Source organism: Pelecanus crispus, chromosome 1 (assembly GCF_030463565.1).
Source record: "Pelecanus crispus isolate bPelCri1 chromosome 1, bPelCri1.pri, whole genome shotgun sequence".
Lineage (NCBI taxonomy): Eukaryota > Metazoa > Chordata > Aves > Pelecaniformes > Pelecanidae > Pelecanus > Pelecanus crispus.
This window is the reverse complement of record NC_134643.1, coordinates 39,416,597-39,437,878: the sequence shown is the minus strand read 5'-3', so window position 1 is coordinate 39,437,878 and position 21,282 is coordinate 39,416,597. Positions and strand designations below refer to the sequence as shown.

At 41.7% G+C, this 21,282-nt stretch overlaps 1 protein-coding gene across 1 annotated transcript; it reads right to left on the bottom strand.

Annotated features, from left to right (window-relative positions):
• Positions 1 to 5,645: 5,645 nt before the first annotated feature.
• On the bottom strand, positions 5,646 to 20,271 carry HMGA2 (high mobility group AT-hook 2). The gene is made up of 4 exons (XM_075727928.1): positions 20,161 to 20,271; positions 17,365 to 17,451; positions 9,721 to 9,771; positions 5,646 to 5,669 (listed from the first exon to the last, which is right to left on the bottom strand). The coding sequence occupies exons 1-4, from the start codon at positions 20,269 to 20,271 to the stop codon at positions 5,646 to 5,648; spliced, it is 273 nt and encodes a 90-aa protein (XP_075584043.1).
• Positions 20,272 to 21,282: the final 1,011 nt, after the last annotated feature.

Genomic DNA, 21,282 nt, shown 5'->3' with positions numbered 1-21,282 from the left:
TTCTCCAGCCCTTCTCTTGAAGCTGAAATGCCACGCAGAGAAAAGGCTCCAGAAGAAAAACAAGGAAGAAAAGGGTATCTTTTGAGTATTAGTTAAGGCCCATTCTCAAACTGAGACAGAAGTGGGGTTCCAGGCTATGTTCTCCAATGTCTTCATTTGAGATCAGACAAAAAGCAGCCCTAAGAATGTCACCTCAGATCTTGACATGGATGCCTAAAGCACCAGGCCAGGCTTCCTCTTGTTTTCTTCTTCTCCCATGCGGCCCCACTACTTTTGAATACATCGCTGAATAGCAGCCCTGCATCTAAAGAGTTGTCACCCAGACCAGCTCATCACTTCTCTTGGCACACAGGTTCAGCCCTGACTGAGCAGTAGCTAGGGTCTCTCAGTGCTTCAGTTATTAGGCTGTTATACTAAAGATGGATTTACAGTCCTCCTGCACGAAGTATCCATCCTTATGAGATGGCTAAGCAAATTGGTCTTGAGTAGCATGAGGGGAAACACCGCATTTCTGGTTCCCCACACACAGAGTGGAGGGGTAGATGCATTAATTCAACATAAGCTCAGTGGAGCTAGGTGAATGGATCCCTCTCTGCAGCCCTTCTAAGGCACCTAATTCACAGCACTGACTCTATAAAGACTACACAAGAATGGGTTTTGTCAGGTAGATTATATCATCTGTCCCCTTCCAGGACAGGCTCCTAAAATCCAAGCAAGTAGCTCGGGTGGAATGGATTTCCCACAGTGTCAGGCTACGAAAGAAAAGGGATGAAACCCAGAAATGCCTGTGTTCAGGAAACAAACCCACCTTCTTCTCCTGTCTGTCAGCTCGGGGTGTCCAGCAGCTGCCCTTGCATGGCAGAAAAATTTCCTTCCTAGAAAGAAATCACTATAACATCAAAACAACAGAGAAGAAGCCTCCCTGCCTCGCTGTATTGGAAAGAAGGAAATCATATCCCATCAACAGCCTCCAGTAACAGCAAGGCTGATTAAGCATTTTCTGTGCAACCAGAATCATTCTGAGCAGGGAGTAACAAAAGATTGCAAAACAAACAGCACAGGATGAGCATTATCAGCCTCAACGACATGATTACTTGCTCCTCAACATACAGCTTTCTCATTCCGTCTGTCATCTTCCCGGGCCTCGGTGTTTCCCATTCCAGGGTTCCCCTGAAGACTGAAAATATCTGGATTCTCTTGGACCTGAAAAGATCTCTTCCTCTTTTAGCAGCAGTGTCGCTACTGCATCTTTAAACCACTAAACTGCGTATCCCAATCTGACTATTTAAACAGCACAGCCTGTGAAGTCACAATTTTCAAATTTCAGGTTCTTGTCTATTTTTCTTTTATTTTTCATTTGCAGTCTGATGAATGTCTCAGATAGGTCTTGGGATAGAAAAACAGGTGCACCTGTAAACATCACTGTAAACTATGCTCCCTTTGTATTTTAAATTGGCACCTAGCACAAAATAAATTCAAGAGAGCAAAGCAAGAATGCATCATGCTAACTAAATCACATATAAAGTACATTACTGTTGATACAAAAAATATTTTTTTCCTTGCTCGGAGTTGTGTGCTGTGGAATTAGAAGCCACCTCCTGGTGAGGATCTTTTGCAGCTATTTACTGAAAGCAGCTCACTTGTTTTCTGAAAACCTAGCCTCATACCTAAAATGTAATACTGAATTGCAATTTGAAGTGAGGCTTAGTCCCAGGATTAAGGAAGAGGAACTAACAATACTTGCACTTAAGGTATGTAATGACTTTCATTCAAACACCTGAAAGCACTCTCCAAATATTAATTATCACAGTACTAGCCTCCCCCCAACCCTTCCAGGAGAGGAACAACCCTGCATTCCTTCAGCATCCACACTGCCTGCTTGGGTCTGTAAAGAATGCAGAACGACGCCCAAAGTATTACTCCTCTTTAATTATTATCGTAACTCTTAATTGAGAGGAGTAAATTCACCCACACAGGGACCAACTGCCATTTATAAGATGGCCCTTTTCTATCGCTGGCAGAGAAAAAATGTGGTATTTTCTTGTAAGGCTACTGCATTACTGGGGCTTGCAGTATAAAGCAGAATTAAATTAAATTACATTAAATAAGCTGCACAATTAGTCAGAAATTATAAGAAAACCTAAAAGCCTCGACTCAGAATCTTCTGTCCTGGATCACACTTTAACACAGGGGTTTTCATTCCCTCTGCACCACTGCTTTTCAAGAGGGCAGGGAATGGAAATACCATCTCTGGATGAGATGACCTGGAACGGCCCTGTCCTGCAGCTATGGCTCAGATCGGCTAGTCCTGAAAAGCGGAGTAACCACATTCAAAACACTTACGGAACTAGGCACCTCGGTTTCATGACTACATTTGTTGTTTACTGGATCAGTACTGGACTTCTATAGGCAATTAAGGTACAAAGATGAGAAAATACCACCAATAAGTACCAAATACCTTTCAGGCTTATATTTGGGTTTGCTTCAAAACCCTTGTGGTCCCAAATCTCTCCACTCTGTCCTGTACATAGACCTTTTTAATATCTTACTCCTACTCCTCATTGCCCACCAGCTAGACATATGCTAGAGATACCGAGATACTCATATCTGAGTTTACAGAAACAGGTAAAAACCATATATTGGTTTAAGATACAGAACTGAAAAGCGGTGTTTCCCTCCCTCATCCAACCTGTTCGCAAGCAAGCTTTACTGGAGGAGGATGGCCTTGAGCTGAAGGCACAGGGCAGGCTGCCAGGAAATCCAAGTTCTATTCCTGGCTCTTCTACAGATTTCCTTGGGCAAGGCAATTAACCTTGTGGAGTACATTTTCAATGGAGGTGAGGCCCAGCTTCTCTTTCTGCATTCATAACATTTTCAACAGTGAAAATGGAATTGTAGGAGCAAGAATTAGTGCCTGTACTTTTCACTACCTGATATGTTTTCTCTGTCAGGTAGTTGGATGCACAATTGCTGATAACTGTGCTAGCAACAGAACCAAGAATTCAAACACTGCAGGTGCAAAAATGCCTACTGATGCTGCCACGATCAGCCTCAGTGCTCAGTTGCCTTGTATGTAAAATGGGCAGTGACGCTTATAAAATCAAAATGCACAGCCAAATAGAAAACTAATTTTTAAAGTTCTTGAACACCCGTTATCTGAGATCATAAAAAGGAAACAGCTCAGAATTTCCATTTACCTTTCACTACAGGTGCTGTATTTTTACTTTCCGCATCTTTTGCCCATTAAAATTTTCTCTTTGGACTTCAAACAGAATAAAAGATTTTCCTTTAAGGATTCTGATATGACAGCTGAAGTAAAAACATTTTTTAGCTAAACTGGATATCTTTTAACACCCCTTAACAGAAGTGGAAGTGAATTAGAGAATGAGTGAAATATCCTTTTGGTAATATAAGCGCATTTTAGAAAAGAAATATCATGGCTAAATTTTCTGTTGTGGTCTACAGGAAGATGTGCACTTAAAATAAATGGTGCCGCATCTACTTATACCAACAAGGAACAGGATTCTGAGATTCCAAGGAAGGACACTATTTGCTTAGACAAGCTTCTAGAGAAATGAAGACACATACCTCTTGGAACACAGGTGAGAGAGAACATATTTTTAGTGAATTTTTATGCATTTGGTACAAGCACACAAGATGTTTTTTCCTTTCCCAGAATGTTGAATAGAAAAAAAAAAAAGACAAAAATTGGCGAAAAAAGAGCATTAAATATCTGTTAGTCATAGGAGAAAAGTTCAACAATCACTGCTTTTGTCAAAATCTTCAGGTTTTGAGAGATGATTTCTTTTACAGATCATCTGAACAGGAAAGTAAATGTATAGGTATAAAGCTTTTAAAGCTTTCAATTCGTGTCCTTCATCCATTTCTTAAGTTCAGGAATTTTGAAGGAGAGAGGTTAATAGTCTGTCTTTTGTAATTATAAAGGCCCCTTGAAGCTCTTTAGACAACTGAAACAACGACCCCTCCCAGGTGACAGTCCTGCCCACACAGATGTAAAACATGCTCATGAAAGAAAGTATTTCATATTACCATGTTACAGAATAGTATCTATGACCTTCACAAAGAAGGTAAGGTAGTTTGGAAGATTAAAATAACAGCAACGTGTGCAAATTTTCATGATGTGCTTCACATGAAGCAGTAACACCACAGATACTGCAGTCAAAAGTTGGAAAGATGTAAAGTAACTGAAATGGCATTATTCTTCCAAGTATGAGAAACTGAATTTTTATCTGTGCTATCTTCTATAATTACATAAATAGCAACTTCCTTTTTCATTCATCATCCAATACATGTGTTTTAAGTTTTACCTCAATCATGGTTCACTCCAAATAGACCATGAAGTAATTCATTCAAACAAATGTATGTTCTCGTAACAATGGAATCTCTAGCCTAGCTTAGGGGTGCACTGGTAAGCACCACAGCATCAAAGGGGGGGGGGGGGGGGGGAATTTCTCACACATAGCTTTTGCTATCTACAAGTCAGATATGTGTCTTATTTTATCACCTAGGTTGTCTTTCCCAATGTCGAAAGATTGCTATCTCCAGATGAGAATTCACCACACCTATAACAAAGCCTTTTTTTAGGGCAGGATGGACTATGATCTCAGAACATCCTTCTCTCCCAGCAACCTAGTGAAGAAGCCTGCGTGACTTTGAGCACCTCCTAGACTATGACTTCATACAAGGCAACAATGACTGCACTGAATGAGAAATAAGCAAAACTAGTTAAACAGCCTCACATCGCAGAGCACTACCTGACAGAAACTTCTACTTAGATAATGGTTTGCAAAGACTCATTATGGGCAAGAAGTAGCCTTAAAACATTGATGGGTCTTCTGAGGCAACGGAGTTCTCTTGGTATGTATTTTTTCAAAATTCAGAACGTCTTTTTCAAAATCTTAAAAGCGAATGAGCATTAGGAGTCCTTGCCCTGACACAGGCCTTCTGGAACTGCTGGCATAGAAACATCTCACAAATTCCATGTTGAAGGTATGGTATCTCAGCTATGTCAACACTACAGTGGGAAGTAATCTGAAGAAAAAGTTATTAGAAAAAAGCATTTTTGTAGTGATTTTTTTAAATGTGGTTTGGCACCACTTAAACTGACTTTCAGTATAAAGTGAAATTCTGCCCTCATTAAAAAGGGGAAAACCTGAGCTTCAGAAGTACTACAATGTCTAGCTAATCATGCTTGGATCAGATAAAGCTCCTGCTTAAGGAAATTAAGTTCATTTCTGATTATCTTTTATCTTCTACCAACTTGAAACATGCTATCTAGACTATCTAGCAGAAAACAAAATTCTTGAAAGAGAGAGAAGTTTTTTGAACAAGTCACAGTTGTTACTTGGGCATCAGTGACGAGATGTGCAAGAGGATGCTTGACATGCACCCTGCACTTGGAAAGTCACTGATTCTCTTCCGCTGTTTTATAATCACTCAGCTTCCAGAACCGCATCTTTCCATCCTTTAAAACAGTTTCATGGCATGGCATCAGCCATCTCTCCTCCCCACCAGTCCTGCTCAAAGATGTAAAAAGCTCTGGACTGTTCCTTGGGTTTTTTGAACAATTCTGCCGTGTCATGCAGTGAATCTGTGGTTCAGGTTAAAACAATGTGGAGGTGAAATCAGACAATGCCAAAAACTTCTATCTAAAGACATAACAAAAACAATGGAAATAAAAACCAAATACCCTTTTAAGCATCAACTTCAGAACTGGGTTTCAGGTTTCTTCATTAAACTGACGCCTGAGAGCACTAGGAGTCTATGAAATTTCCAGGGGTTTTCAATGCAGTTCTTTGGAACAAACAGCAGAATAATTGATTATTCATTCTCCTGCTCTACTCATAACCCTTCAGTCCCCTCCTTTCAGTCAACCTCTAGACATACACAAATTAAAAGAATAAAACAAAGTAAAAAAGCTTTGACTGCAAGCTCTTAACAAAGGGTTATGTGAAGCCATCAGCAAAACTGTTGCTATTTCCATGAGCAGCAGCATCAGGTCTCAGTGGCAAAAACCTGGCACTGATGAAGTCAATGACAAACCTTCTGCTGACTTCTGGGAATGTGAATCTCCACGGCTATGAACTTGACTTTATGCCTATGCTACATAAAATAATCCTGCTAATAAAACCGAGGGTGCTTCATCTGCCTTTTTCAACCATCAAAGGCCAAGTCTACAATACAATGTGGACCAGCAGGAGAAAAAAGTTTGGTGCTGAGGATCTAAGGTCCACACCATGCACCTTTCAGGAGGTTTGTAGTTCACTCTAGCCTAGTCCTATGAGTTGAATGCCTACTGGACTGTGCTTCTGCAGCACATCTTCCAGTTTTGTTTAATTTGAAAGGAATCCAGCCCATGAGCTCTGGGACTGCTCCACAATGCATACAGTACATGGGGACAATTAGGAGATGCATTTCCAAAGCACACTTCTGATTTGACCTAACACACTAATGTAGATGCATCCAAAGACCTTAGAACACGTTCCCGCATTAAAAGCCCTAAAATTGAGGAGTACCAAGGTTATGAAGAGGTTTACCTCCGTCTCAGTTAATAGGACTCACAGCCTTCAATGCGCTTCACACATGTGCGGGAGATGAGTTTTACAACAGCAGGCACTGTGCTTCTGATTCCAAGTATGTTCATTTCCCACCTGCTTGACCTTGTTATCTTCAGGATTTTTATTCAGTTAGCTCTCCACATTTAGAAAGCTTTTCTATGTAGCTGAATATTTAATTTTCAGAAGAGTCTGTCGATCTTTACTGTCTGTTCTACTGACAAGGGTCTTCTTTTCCTTGACAACTTTGCAAAGTACACCTTACTGCATTAAAAACATCATTAGATGTCTCATAGGCTTGTGATAAACTGGGTTCCTTGCCCTCTTCACTTGGGCTCTCCCTCCCCCTTCCCAGTCTTATAACTAGTCAAAAAGATTTACTTCTCTTCTAAAAAATAATATATAAATAAATACATTGTGAGTCACAAACATTAAATACTTAATTTGAACCGGCAGAAAGACCAGCTACTGGAATTCTACCATGGTCTGTTAGCTCGTATGTCTCTGCATGTGCATATTGAAGGAAACAGCAGAAATAATACTTTACAATTTGATGAACAACATATGACACAGAATCTCTAGACTCACAAAAAAGGGTTACAAACTTAGGAAAATACCTGCCATATAGAATTCTGCCTTCTCCAAGAAAACAAACCCTACACACTCGTTACTTTCACTGATACAGAACCATCATCATTAAGGCTTGATGATTAAAGAAGAAAATTATCACTAAGGACTTAACTGAAGTTTCGGTGATAAAAAGGGACATTTTCTGAGTACATGTTGGATGTCAAAACAGAAAGGATGATACTGTGCCATCTGCTTTTAGGCAGAATCCGCCCTTGACTTCAACTACAAGCTTTGCTTATAGTTGGCACCATAATGGCTTATAATAATTTAACTATATTTCTTTCTGGAGCAAAGTATAACATCACTCTCCATTTCGTCATGCACAGAGGAGGAACCCATGAACCTAATTTAAACTAGAAAGAGAGAAGACAGAGAAGGAAAAAAAGGCACATTTGATTCTCACAGTCTATAGAATTATCTCAATGCAAGCTGCAGATGGGAGCATTCTCTCTGAAAATCACAAGAAGCAATCATATCATCGGAATGAGCAAATAAAAAGACTGTGCTTTCAACAGGCACAACAGCCAAGTAATACTGAGTTCGAAAACACACCTTAGTTTCAAAAAAAAAAAGAGTGAAAGTGTTGTAAGTATCGGTCTCACAATAAAGTAATGCATACACCTACTAGATAACCAATAATTCCCATTTCTGCAAATCAGATTCTTCACCTGACAAACAGCCCATGCTAAACTTAATGCTCCACTGAGACTGCCTATTCTTTCTTCCCTCCCCATAAAGATACAAAAATAAAAGGGAAACATTCTAGCCTAAAAGATGCCACAAGCATTATATTTAGCCCTTTTCACTGAAAACTCACCTTAGTTTCTGACCACGAGTGCTTGGGAGAGAAAATCTTTTTAACATTTCAGACTGCTGCATTTTCCCTTTTTGCAGAGCTCTGCAACCATCCCTATTCAACCGTCACACATTCCTAATTCAGTGGGGGTGGCCTGCCTGTTTAAATTACTCTCATAAAGCAGCTATTTCTGCTGCTTCCCCTGGGATTGCACCCAAGGTGAGGATCAAGCAAGCAACACTCAGCACCCACATGTGCAAGGTCTGAGCTGGATGGGAGAAAGCTGACAGTAACCGATGCACGTTTTGCTGCACTTGGCATTTGCCAAGCTGCCTTTGAGATCAGCCGCACAGGTACGTTTGAACGCGCCACCTTCTTCCTAATGCCAACGAGCCTCTTCACGTACCTGAAATCTGCCTGGCTTCAAAACTACAGGCGTAAGCAATACATCTAGTATGTAACGCTCTGTTTTCCCCAAAGAAATATCCTGGGGTACTTTACCACTGGACAATGCTACAGAACTAGTTCTTAATGACTGTTAAAGCCACCTCTCCTGTGCTTAGCTGCTGATACTCTTGGAGAACCTCAGCTGTAGTTTTACGTACCTTCTGGTGCTGTTTGAGCTTTTGCAAGCATATACTTTTACAGCTGTGTTAACATCTATGCAAAAGAACAGAATAAAATGAGGGGGAAAATGGCGGGACTGCAGAGAGGAAAGAGAAGGCAGAGTAAAATAAGGGAGCCAACTTGAGATGGGGAGGGATGGATTTGAAAAAGAAGTTTGAAGAAAAATGTTGACCAGATAAAGGGAAAGGGAACTGGAAAAGGGAAGTCAGAAATGTTATCTTGGGATGGAGCACACAGCCACACCTTCGGATCTTCTAATACCCAATCACATTTTCCAAGTGACATCCCCATCACTTTTCTTTTGAAAGCCTATGCATAAGTGAAAGACATGCAGAGGAGAGGTGCACAAGGCAGACTCTCATTAACTGTAAACATCAGTGAGAACGCAGAATTTCAGGTATCTGAGACTGAAATCTTTCCATGGCCAAAGAATCAAAACACGTGTGTCTGATAGGCACGTCTACAGACTAAATGGCCAGGGAAACAGGATACTTTTAATGAAACATATTACCAGCCACTACAATTATATGAGGCGTGAAGATGGCTCAGAATGGAAAAACTAAATTCTAAGTGCAAGTATCCTGCTCTTCATTTTTGCTCTTCCGCTGGATTTAAGGAAAATACGCTGTGTTTCCAGGCAATGTAGGACAAAGACGTTTCGGTTTTTAAAACTTTATTGTGTGCCCACTACATCTGAATGTTATCACCTCTCTTAATCACCTTCTGATGTCTGATAGTGCCCCTTTAACCTTGGTTACTCAATTACTGAACAAGTTATCTCGTTGTTACTCTCTTTTGAAGGAAGAGTTGTGCCTCTTTTCATGCTGATAAGAGACACATAAATATTCACTCCCAGCAAACATTTAATAGTAAAGTGTCTTGAGCAAACTACCAGAGTCTAAAGGTAGGAAGCTGTGGTTAACTTCTCTGCTATCTTAACCCTTTAGTCAATCCACCAGAACAAACAGACACAGAAGACGGATGCTCTTTTTTACAAATGAAGCAGAAATAATTGTTCCCTAAAAGAATGGACTTTACAACATGCTTTATAACACAGCAAATAAATCAAATAATTGGAAGTGAAATACCTACCCATTTTCTGGGCCGGCCTCTGGGTCGCTTTTCACCAGTGGCTTCTGCTTTCTGTAAAGGGAAAAGAAACACAACATATTTTATACCTCAGCATTATTTAACAGCCTCGGTAACTAGGAACTGCTTTCCTGTAACATTATTCATAATTATATCTCTTGGGTGGCACCAAGCCCCCCTCCCGCTCTACGGGTTTTCTGGTGGAATGTGTTTATGTTGTTTTTTCTGACATTTCCCAGCCAGCGTGGCCAGGGGATGCCCCGTCTGCGCCCAAGGGTGCCCCCAGCCCTGATCCACACTGTGTCCAGGGGCACAAGAGGACCATGCCCATGTACACCCATGTACACCCAGCTGCTCGGTGCCCGCGGTACAGCCTGGGGTGCCCCGGCCCCAGCCAGTCATGAGGCATGCAGGCAGCGGATGGGGGTGCAGAGCAGCTTGGGAACCCGAGAACCCCCAACAACATCAAATCTAGTCTTTCACCGGCTGTCAGAAATTACCTGTAGACACTAAATGAAAAATACAGACTGTTTCAAGCCTGAACAAAGCAGTTCATAGCGGCCACAATTTCTTCTTTTAGTCTCATGACGCTCATGCATGAAATGGATTTGGACAGACTATCACCATGAACGTGTGTGTGTTCATATTGGGAGATAACTTCTCTACTTCATGTGAAGTTTTCCAGGTAAAAACGCATCCTTAAGCTGTAAGCAAACCTTCCACTGATCCAAAACACACCTTCCCTTTTCAGGTTTAAGGAAACAGCATGGAAGGTGCCCTAGACGTGACAGCTATATTTATGTAAGCCCAGCAGTTGGTCCTGGAGCTTAGCTTAAAGGAAATACAGGTTCTCTTAACAGACTCTTCCATTAATTCACTGCGTGACACTGTGAATACTACTACTACTTATGCGCTACGCTAAAATACTTACAGGCTTCAAAATGAATGTTGCAGGTTATTTTCTCTAGATAGGCTCTGCCCATCCATACACCTCATCAGGTAAATAATCCTGTCCCACTGAGGGTGATGAGGATTTTGCCACCAGCTTTAGCGAGAGCTGGACTTTTGCTGCATACGAAGTCCCTGAGAATGAAGCCTCTTAGTACACGTTCAGTAAACGTGCTTCCACATTTGCATGTATTGCTTTTTTTCCAGTTAACTGTATGTGTATTTGATTTGCCCTCAGAAATCAACTGTGTCATTAAATAAATCACTTGCTGGTCAATCTCTGTAACGTATACTGTAACCTAATGCTGTGTAAAGCGGATCCCTCTAAAAGAGAACTTGAGCTGAGGAAGTAGTGGAAGAATCTGTACCAAAAAACTGCCCTGCGAGTTAAATGCAATTACTTTGAAATAAATATCTCACCAAGAAGAAAGCTGTGAAAAATAAAATTCACACTCCTAAAGGGCAAAATTATCACTCAGACTTGTTAAAAGAGTAAACTTTCTCTTTAATCGTTTATACCAGTGTTACACGTAAGGTGAAACCCTCTTATGAGAATACTTGTTAAAGTGCATTTACTATATACTGTAGTTGTCTATTTCAGAGTTTTGTTTCCTTCTAAAGCATTCATTTCTTTATCCCTTATAACCTGAAGGATGCAAAAAAAGATGCGGTTTAGTTTTGACAAGCTGCAGCCCCCTGCATTCATGTTTATTTCACAAAACACCAGGCATAACTCTCAAAAGAAAATATTGGTTAAAATTGTTCTTAACAAATCAACACCTGACATGTTATCAAAGCACAAATGCCATTTATTTTCTTCTGTATTTTACCACATCTGAAGGAAAGACCCTTTTCCAAAACTCTATGAAAAAAAAAAAAAAAAAACCCAAACTTTCTGGAAATGAAAACTACTTTGGTCTCACAATTAAAGTTCCTACAGACCTGACACAAATTGTAAGTTTAACTACAGCGTATAATCTAGTTTGATGGGAAAGAGAACATGAGAGATTTCTTTGAATAACTAATCCTTGCTTCCTGCCATAAACTGTCACGCAGCATGGCCGCTTGCCATGAACAATGCTGCGCTTTACCCCCAAGGAAGGTCCATGTCAGAAGTGGCTAGTGTTCCTGCTGGCTAGTTTGGATATCAGTTTGTCAAGTGCTTGGGGACCTTTCAGATTGAAAGGCACTATACTCCTGCTGTATATGATTTCCACCTCATGTTAGAAGAAAAACATTTCCATAGTTCTTATCAAAACCAAATCTTTCCCAGAGGTGAGCTGAGCAAACAGCGGGGCATGCCAGAGACAATGTTTTGGTACAGAGCGATTCTGGAAGTAAATAGGAAGGTTTCCACAGACTAAACTGCAGAAAATGAAGGACAAGAACCTCCAAAGTGGATGTTTTTATCTCCATTCCAAGGGAAGAGAAAGACAAAACACTTCTGGAACAACCAAAAGGAGTAGTGGCAGCGGCACTTTAATTTAAGCACTTGAAGAAAGGCTTTATTGCGTATCGGACAAATAATTCAATGTTACTGAATATCATTTTCAAGTAATTAATAAGAAAAGGAACCCGTGAGTGCCAAGCATTGCCTTTCCTCTGAAACAGGTATTTGCATAATCAGAAACATGCCAGTCTGTTGGCTCTTTGCTCTAATTACGTGTTGCCTCTGAAGCTAGGAGCAAATCCAGAGAGAGCCCCAAGCCAGCCAGAGGTAACACGGATTCTCATCTGGGCAGCGAGACGCACGTGTCCCCAGCCACCCTACACGCATGCAGCAGTTGGTACCCGCTTACCCGGGAAGGAAGCTGCTGCCTTCGTCCTCTAAAGCGCTTTTTGAAATTGAGATGTGTTTGGTCAGGGTTTTCTTAACCAAATGGCGCTACACTACGAGGCATGATCTTGCTCTATACAGCTAAGACACAAAATCACCGAACTTAAAGGAGGGTCAGGTATGTTATCGAACACATTTTTATGATATTGCATGAAAAACTACGAAATTTCTTCGAACCAATAATACGAATACATCATTTTTGCTATGTCACATTTTAGGAACGCAACTAGATATACTCGCTTTTAAGTGCATGATCTATGTGGGAAGTGTTGGGTTTTTTTTTTGTCCCAGGTGCGAAAGATGGCCATTCCAGTCATCGCCATCTGGAAGAGAGCTAACAGTCCCCAGGCAGATCTGCAAGTCACCTAAGCCCTGTACCACAGGGCCATCAAACCCTGCTCCCAAACAACAACCACGGGACCTGACTGCCCATCATCTCTGCCTCCTTGCTGCACAAACGTGCCGTGCCCAGACAGAAACTGAGGCGGTACTACTGAAAGCAATTTTAACAAGACAAGACAAGTATAAATAATTGAACGGCTATAAAGTGCTCTTTGGGCATTATCTATTGTCAAGGAAGATCTCAAATGCAACAGAATCCAAATTTGGAGAACTCTGTCCACTTTGCAAAACAATCTGCTGGAGACCTCCGATAAAATGTGTCAGAGCTCTAAGACAGGTGAAATATCCGAGAGTTCTCGGGAGGAAGATCACTGTTGTCAAACCATGACAAAAGACCTTGCCCAGAAATGTATCCCTCTCCTAAAAAAAAGTTATTTTGTTAAAAAAAAAACTTGTAAAAGAAACTTAGGCATTAGCTAGATAAAAAAATATCACACTTCCCACGTCCTGTTTTACCCGTTTTAATTCTAAACAGGAATCAGTCTTCTCCTGCTTCTCCCATCTTGCTCAAAACGCCTGATTTTGAGGTCTCTTACTTTTTAGGTGCAATAACCATGCTACGATCACTTGATAAATCCGATCTTGTTTTCCCTTTAAGCCTGTAATGACTGGTGTTGGTGAGAATGAACGAAGCATGGAGAAGCCAAATAGGTTTTCATGAACCAATTTAGGGCAGAGTCCTGGTCACATGCGCTTTTTTTTTTTTTTTTACCTTTGGACTGCTTAACTCAGGGACATGCCTTTCTACATACCAAACTCTGGCCATGTAATGAAGAGACAGTAGTAAGCGTAGTCACACACAGTACCACAAGATCTGTTTTCAGAGGATGGTATTTTGAGTTCTGGACGTATTTTCAGTGAATTTCACTACATCCATAACCACAACAAAACTCAAAATATTTTAACTGAAGGTGAATTTTACTAAAGAGCGTTTACTTTGGATATTCCTGGGATATCCCTTGACAAACACATAGCAGCTACTACTCCTTCTTTTTTTAACCTCACAATTGTGTTTCCTCCTTCCAAACAGGAGAGTATTTATGCCTATACAGTATTTTTGTCAAGCCCAACTACAGGAACTAAACAAAGAAAAGCCCTTGAATACTTAAGGGAAATGCGATGGGCTGGGAACACAGCTCAGCCTAACAAATAAAACTCAACCACAGAACACCCAGGAAACTAAAAAGGATCCCTACTAGGATCTTTCCCCCAAACTAGTTGTTCTTTAGAAAAGAAAGAAAACCTTCACTTTTTTGCTAATTTTTTACAAATATTTTAAATGAATAACAGAATGACTTGTTTAAAGACGCAGACTTCAATAACAGCCTAATTGTGGGGACTAAGTACAAGGTGATTAAGTCTTTTTGTGTCTATCTCTTCTCATCTGCTAACATGTTGTGTTCCTTCTGTTCGTGAAAATTAAACAATTGAGAAATGGTTTGGTTTTCTATAAAATGCAGTTTACCTTGTGTGCCCAGTTTATAACAAGTTAGGCATGTGTGATATGCAAGGCTTTAAAAAAAAAAAAATGTGCATTACCTAAAATTAGAGTAATTGCCACATTATTAGCTGTCCAATTGGTCTTGCAACATTCTGTATGCATTGTCAAGTTTCACATTGCTAATTTCCTAACAAGCACAGTTTGTTTTCAGATGCCCCAAGGCCAGTTTACTAAGACCAAACACAAGCTCTGAAAGCTAAAAAAAAAAAAAAAAAAAAAAAAAATCCCATGAACCAAGAAAATTTAAATACACAACACAACCATGATTCCAGGGTACCAGGGTAAATTGACCCTCAACTGATTTAAGGGTCTTTCCTTTTTGAAGTATAACAAAGCAAACTCCCAGTTCTGGAGTATTTTTAACTCGCTGCCAGTTTGTGCAATACATTTTTAATTGTGATGTGTAATGGTTTGCAAGAGAACACCCAATCAATTAATCATGAGTGCCTTCTCATGGCTGCTCGGTGGGTTCTCCTGGCCGACGTTTATCTTACATGTTGTGAACACTCTAATACATTTCAATGAGCCGCCTTTGAAAAACACAGGCCACACACTATTCTTTAGAAATTCCAGCAATTTCCAGTTGCGTGTATAGTACCCAGGTTCACATGTAGAGGGGCTTCAGCTAAGTTAGCCAGCTCTCTTTCTGAGAGTTGAGACAGGCTGTAGAAAGCCTTCAATAAATATGTGTATGCATATGTATGTGTAAATATGTTTACCACAAAATCAAACATATAGCTCACTCTTTTAAGAGGTGATACCCTCACCACCAAATGAAGCTTTCTTACGGTGCCAAAACCTTTCCATTCATATTGCTGTTAGAAAAACTATTGAAATTAATATTACATAAAAAGACACTTTGAGATGCCTGGTGAGAAGGTGAACCATTTTAGAGAGGGTTAATTATCAATTTGGAAAAAGAGCTAAAATATTTATTTGAAATGTGATCTGAGTGACTTTCTTCTAGTAAGGCTTTTTAAGTGTTTTATAGTTTAGAGGATTTATCAAACATTTATATATCTTATCTATAAACCTAGAAACAAATAAGACTTGTAATTACATACCCCTGAAAGATTTTTTTTAATGATAAAAAAGACCTGTGGTCTTTGGTCAATTTTTTATATTCTCAACACCCGAAAGGGTTTGCTTTAATTAGAGCAGTAACTTGATGCATTCTGAAAATCAGAACGTTACAATGAAATTGCTCAGTTCATAAATTAGATTTTAAAAAACCCAACTATATCCACCAGAATCATCTGGAAAGCTCTTGATTTGATATACCTACATATATATGAATGTTTTTAAGTTATTTTCCATTTATACTGATTTTCAAATCACTCATATAAATGCAATAATGTTAATATTTCCTTTAGAAATATCTTTTTAAAACACATTTCTATGAATTACTTAAAATTTAATCTTATTACAAATATTTCTCCTAGGAAAGCCAACACTCCTAAGAGTAATATTTAAAATACTAAAGCTCACATTTGGACTTGCTAGACTAATAAAAAACTGCTCTCTCCCTTTTGAAGAGTGAAATTTAAACTATTTTAAAGTGAATCTGAGGAACATTTTTACTATATAAAGAAAAAAATCAACATTTTAAGCTCACTAGGTCGCAGAGTGGCTTTGATATATTTTAAATACCTAACCTGTAAAGCATTTTTTCACTAATTCATGAACTTATTGACAGAATATACTGCTTTTTTCCAGCTCAGAAAGTAAAAAAAACTATTTTAAATTTAAAGAGAGTTGGGAAAACGTCCCTCAAATAAATGTTGAAAACACTTGCAATGAAACAGACATGAAACCATAGTCACCCCCTAATAATTTAATATTTATCGGTATTTGCTATAGTAATTTATAGCACTGAAAAAACTATCAAACTTAATACGGTCAGTACCATAGGCATCTTGAAAAATGAACCATAATTAGATGAGGCCACAAATATCTTCCACACACGTTTTTGTCACAGATCTACTTAAAAGATACCGATACACTTAAGCACTACAGTTCACTACCAGATTTTGTAAGCTTTTGTTTCCAATTTAGTACCTGTAAATTAGTGCTAACTGCTGTGTAACCATCAACATAAACAAAACTCCCGTATTTATTTTCAAGCCTATACACAACTATTTGCCTTCACTAAAATATTTCATACAGAAAGGTATTATTTGCCTTGATAGCACAGTTTTCCAAAGCTGAGCTTTCCCCAATTCATATAAAATTAAATCACATTTCCACGTTGTATTTGTGATGTAAAGTCCATGCACCAAATTCAATGACTTCAGTGAGCTTCCCCTCTAGCTAAATGCATTCAGAACCACCAGAATAAAAGTTTGCTCCCATCACCAAGCAGAAGTAGTGGTTCACAAGACTAATAGTTCTTCAAGTAAAAGTCTCTTTGAAACTGATTACTGAACAAGATATAGTAGGCTTTTACTGTAACTCACAGTTTACTTTACCATCACATTTTAAAGCTGTAAATTTCAATACATGCACTTATTTCCATCAACACGTAATTGGATTTACTTCTAATTAACCTGTGTTTGACAAAACACTTAGCTTTATTATACAGATTTGGTCTGTAGTAGTAACGACTGTAAGTGGGCAAGAAATTAATCTTCCTCTTTCAAAAATCTTAATCGAGAAAATAATACCCTTAGTATTGATTTCCTTGCTAGATCCAGGAGATCTCGGGAAATGCATCAAATACATTATGTTACTTCACTGATCTATACGCTATTCAAAAAGCAAGCTGCCCTTACAGGCTCTGTACCTAGGGTCTTCATGCAGCATGTTAATTCTAATCTTAAAAATGCAAAATACATGCTTTATGTAGCTTCCATTATCAAAAGGGTTCCAACCCCTCAGTTCATAGCCTAAATAACTGGATTTTTTGCTACCAGTTGATGAAAAAACAGCATTAAGAACTCACTCTCTTTAATAATCTCACCTTCTGAGCTGCTTTAGAGGGACTCTTGTTTTTGCTTCCTTTGGGTCTTCCTCTTGGTCTTTTAGGAGATGGTTCACCAGTTGGTTCCTAAATACAGGAAAACATGCTATTGTGGCAAGAGGCTACAACTAACCCAGAAGAGCTGAAGGATAAACTATAACTGAGAAGTTACTCAAAACATATGAATTAACAGTATAAATAAATAACACAATATTTAAAATGCAACATGAAAAATTAAACAACTCGAAGTAAAGAAAAAAATATATTTTGCCCAGTAAAAGAGTTTAACTTCCCTTGCAATTGCCTAAAAAACTTGGAAAACTTTGCATATTCTAGCATGTAAGTTATAGGAGAAAACACATTTTTAAAAGAAGATGGCTATGATTTGCCTCATGTACGAACAATTATTCAAAAAATTACACAGTTACCCATTTAATTTCAATTGCACTGCATTATAGCAAGACACAATTATCACATGCAGTTTCTAGCACAAAATTCTGGGGGGGAAAAAAGTTTACTGGAAAACTGGAAAGTAAGCTTAGACTTTTCTCTCTCAAGTGCACAAATATTTTGGGGGGATTTTTTTTCTGTTGTTCTGCAGTCGGCATTATATTCACACCTATTCTAAACTTAATTGATTTCTACTGAAATGCAAACGTAACAGTTTCTTCAAATAGAGCACTAGCAAGCCAAAAAAAACCTCGTCGAAAGAAAATACCCGAAACAAAACCCCAACTCTAAAATGACTCGACAGAAACGCTGATTATTTTAGCAATTTTCTTAACTAGCTCCTCTGCCTGACAGTAAATAACCAGTCCTTAAAAATGGGTATGAATTACTAAGAGTTCAGATTCCAAATATTTATTCAGTGAATCATAAATACTATAAAACTCTTCCAGTCTTAAATAGTACGCGTTTCATTCAGATTCTAGGATGCGGTAAAGCTAATTAAAGGCAGTTTTGTTAACTTAAACCAGCTTAAAACCCTCCAGCTTTTTAATTCCCGGCTAAGTTAAGGGGAGGCTGGAGAGGGGACTCCCCAGCCGCCCCAGCTCTCAGTGGCGAGCCTCGCAGGCACTGCACATCTGGGCTGAACACGCTTCGCAGGACGCACTTTTCTTTCTCTTCCACACATTCGAAGAGGGGTGGTGGGGTGGGGAAGGATTTAAGGAAAAAAAAAAAAAAAAAAAAAAATTAAGAAAAAGGAAGCCCCGGCGCAAGCTTGCAGGGCTGATGCCGGCTGCTGGGGCTGGGCGAGGGCAGCCCGGAGGCGCGGGGGGCAGAGCGGGACGGGGGGCAGAGCCCTCAGAGCTCCGGCGACGCGAGTGTCACTGAGGGCAGAGCGGGAAAACCAGGGGCTCCGCTTTTATGGCTCTCCAAAAAGCACTTTCTGTGCAATTTGCAGGAGCCCGTCGGGGGGGGAGGGCGGGGGAAGCAAAGCAGCCGGCTCTCCCCCCGGCTCGGGGCTCTGCTGTTCAGCTCCCGCCGTGTTTTCGGAGCCCCTCGCAGGCTCCCGTGGCAGCGGGCTGATGCTAAATGAATGGAGTAAACATTTTTTTTTTTTTAAAGCCCGCGGAAGCTCTCGCTTTAAAATGAGCTCCACCAGGCAGCCCCGCTTCCCAGTCCTGACTTTCCGAGGGAGGCATGGAAAGGGGCTGCGAGCAACTCCGCGTTCCCCCCCGCCAAGCTGCGGGCTTAATTGGTCGCATCCGCGGGCAAAATCCCCCCTCGGCGGCGCCCGCGGAGGGGCTGCGGGGCGCGGGGGCTCCGGGGCCGCCTCGCCCGGCGGCGGGGGCTGAGCGCTGCTCGGCATTTCCAGGCGATGCGACAATGGCACTTCGGGAGAGGAAGGGAGAGGGGGGTGGGGGCTGGAAGTAACGCACGCATCGAGCAACCTTAGCGCGGGTTCAGGTCTTGCAAGTCAAAAAATAGAGGAGCCCGGCGCGTCCCTTTTCGGGGCCCGGGAGGAGGCTGCGTGCCCGCGCCGAGAGCCGGGAACAGTCCCCCTCGCCTCGACCTGCCTGGGAAAGCGCCGGAGCAAAGGCAAAAAGGTGTTGCAAATGCAGGGCAAGCCCCCTCCGGCTACCTCCCCCACCTCCATCGGCAACGGGGGCACCTCTCTGCATACGATGACGGGGGTGAGGGAGGAGGTGGGGAAGGGGGGGGGGGGGACGGGGACGCCGGGGAGAAGAGAAAAAAAAAAAAAAAAAAGCGAAAAAACCTATGCGACTTTCTAGACACCCTCCTCTCCCCCAACCCCAGGATCTAGGGGCAGTCAGGGGCTGGGCTGGTCAAGCTCGGAGGCGGCAGCAGCCCCCGGTGGGACCCGGCACACGCACGCACACACACACGCACACACACACAGATTGAGACACTGCGAGGGCTGAGAGAGGAGGGAGACAGGAGAGCCCCGTTCCCTGCTCCTCGCTTTCGCAATTTCAAAATCAGCTCGAAATGACCCAGCGAGCGCTGGTTGGTCGGAGCCGCGCTGCTCCATGTTCCCCATTTACATTGCAAAGCCCCGGCTCGCTCCCTGCACAATAGTGAAAGTCCCGAGGAGGCTCTGCGGCTCAGCCACACGCAGGCAGCACCCCGCCGCTCCCGGGCTCCGGGGTCCCCCCGCCGGGGCGCCCGGCGAAGCCCCTCGCTACGCCTCTGCACCACCTCGCCGGGAAGCAGCGCACAACAAAGCCCCCCGCCCCGGCTCCAGGACTCCTTCACTTGCAGCACAATACGTACATGTACATGCCTATAATACTATAGATCTGCGGCTCTACGTATCTATACGATACTGACTTGTGGTTGCTTCCTGGGTCTGCCTCGTCCTCTCTTCTGAGGCTCTGCGGTTGCAGGTTGCTCCTGGGCAGCAGTGGAAGGCTGACCGGGTCCCTCACCTTGTGCACTCATCGTGACTTCTGCTGCTCAGCCTTAAACCAGTCTCTCCAAAGCACCTTGGAAGGGGGGGAATCAAAACGAGCTCTTGCTGCTTTTGCTGCTCGCTGCCACCACCACACCGGACGTCCTGGTGCTGCCAAAAAGGAGAAGAGAAGGGGAGGAGGAGGAGGAGGAGGTGATGGTGGTAGTGGTGCTGGTGGTGGTGGAAGAGGAGGGGGAATGAATCTCTCTTACAATTTAGGAATGGTTAGTAACATGAAGCAATTCAAAAGAGGGGAGGTAAAAAAAAAAAAAAAAGGGAGAAGAAGAAAAGGCAGAGTAAATTGCAACCCTGGAAATGCAAGGAGAGAGGGAAATACTCCGAGGGTAGTCGGAGCAAACCGAGAAGGGGAAAAAATCCTACAAATTGAAAGCAAGTGGTGGCTATCGCGCTTAGATCGGATCAGGACAAATTAAGATAAGACACACTGAAAATGGACTGAGAACACTGCACAATCTTGCCAGAAGCATGCACCCTGGGAAGACGGGGATTTCGGCAGCAGCGGGAGCAGCGGGCAAAAAGAGCGATCATTTAAAAAATAATAATAAGAAAACGATTTGGGAGATTGGGAAGGGGGAAAAAAAAAAAACGGGGGGGAGGGGGGCGGTCCCGGGTTCGTGTCTGTGATGCGAGCTGCTGGGACTGGAAATATTATCATGCGAGTCCTGCCCACGGACTAAACTAGGATGAGGGGTTTAAAAAAAAAAAACAAAAAACACACACACACAAAAAAAAAAAAAAAAGGAAAAGAAAGGAAAAACCACCTTTACCCGTGGGTGGAAAAAACAGGAGGGGGCTGTGGAAAAAAAAAAAAAAAAAAAAAAAAGGAGGAGGAGGCAGAGCGAAAAACCGAAAAACCCAGCGATCGGGGGCTGGCGGCCGGCCAGATAAAACATGAGCAGTACGGCAGCCGGGGCAGCGGCGGCAGAGCACGCCGCGGCCGCCTCACGTGTCCCGCACCGGCCCGGCCCCGCCGCCGCGGC

Coding starts and splice junctions, on each gene's coding strand:
- HMGA2 (XM_075727928.1), bottom strand. CDS start 20,271: ATGAGTGCACAAGGTGAGGGACCCGGTCAGCCTTCCACTGCTGCCCAG. Junction 17,452..20,160: donor GACCCAGGAAGCAACCACAA/GTCAGTATCGTA, acceptor TCCTGTATTTAG/GAACCAACTGGTGAACCATC. Junction 9,772..17,364: donor CCTCTAAAGCAGCTCAGAAG/GTGAGATTATTA, acceptor TTCCCTTTACAG/AAAGCAGAAGCCACTGGTGA.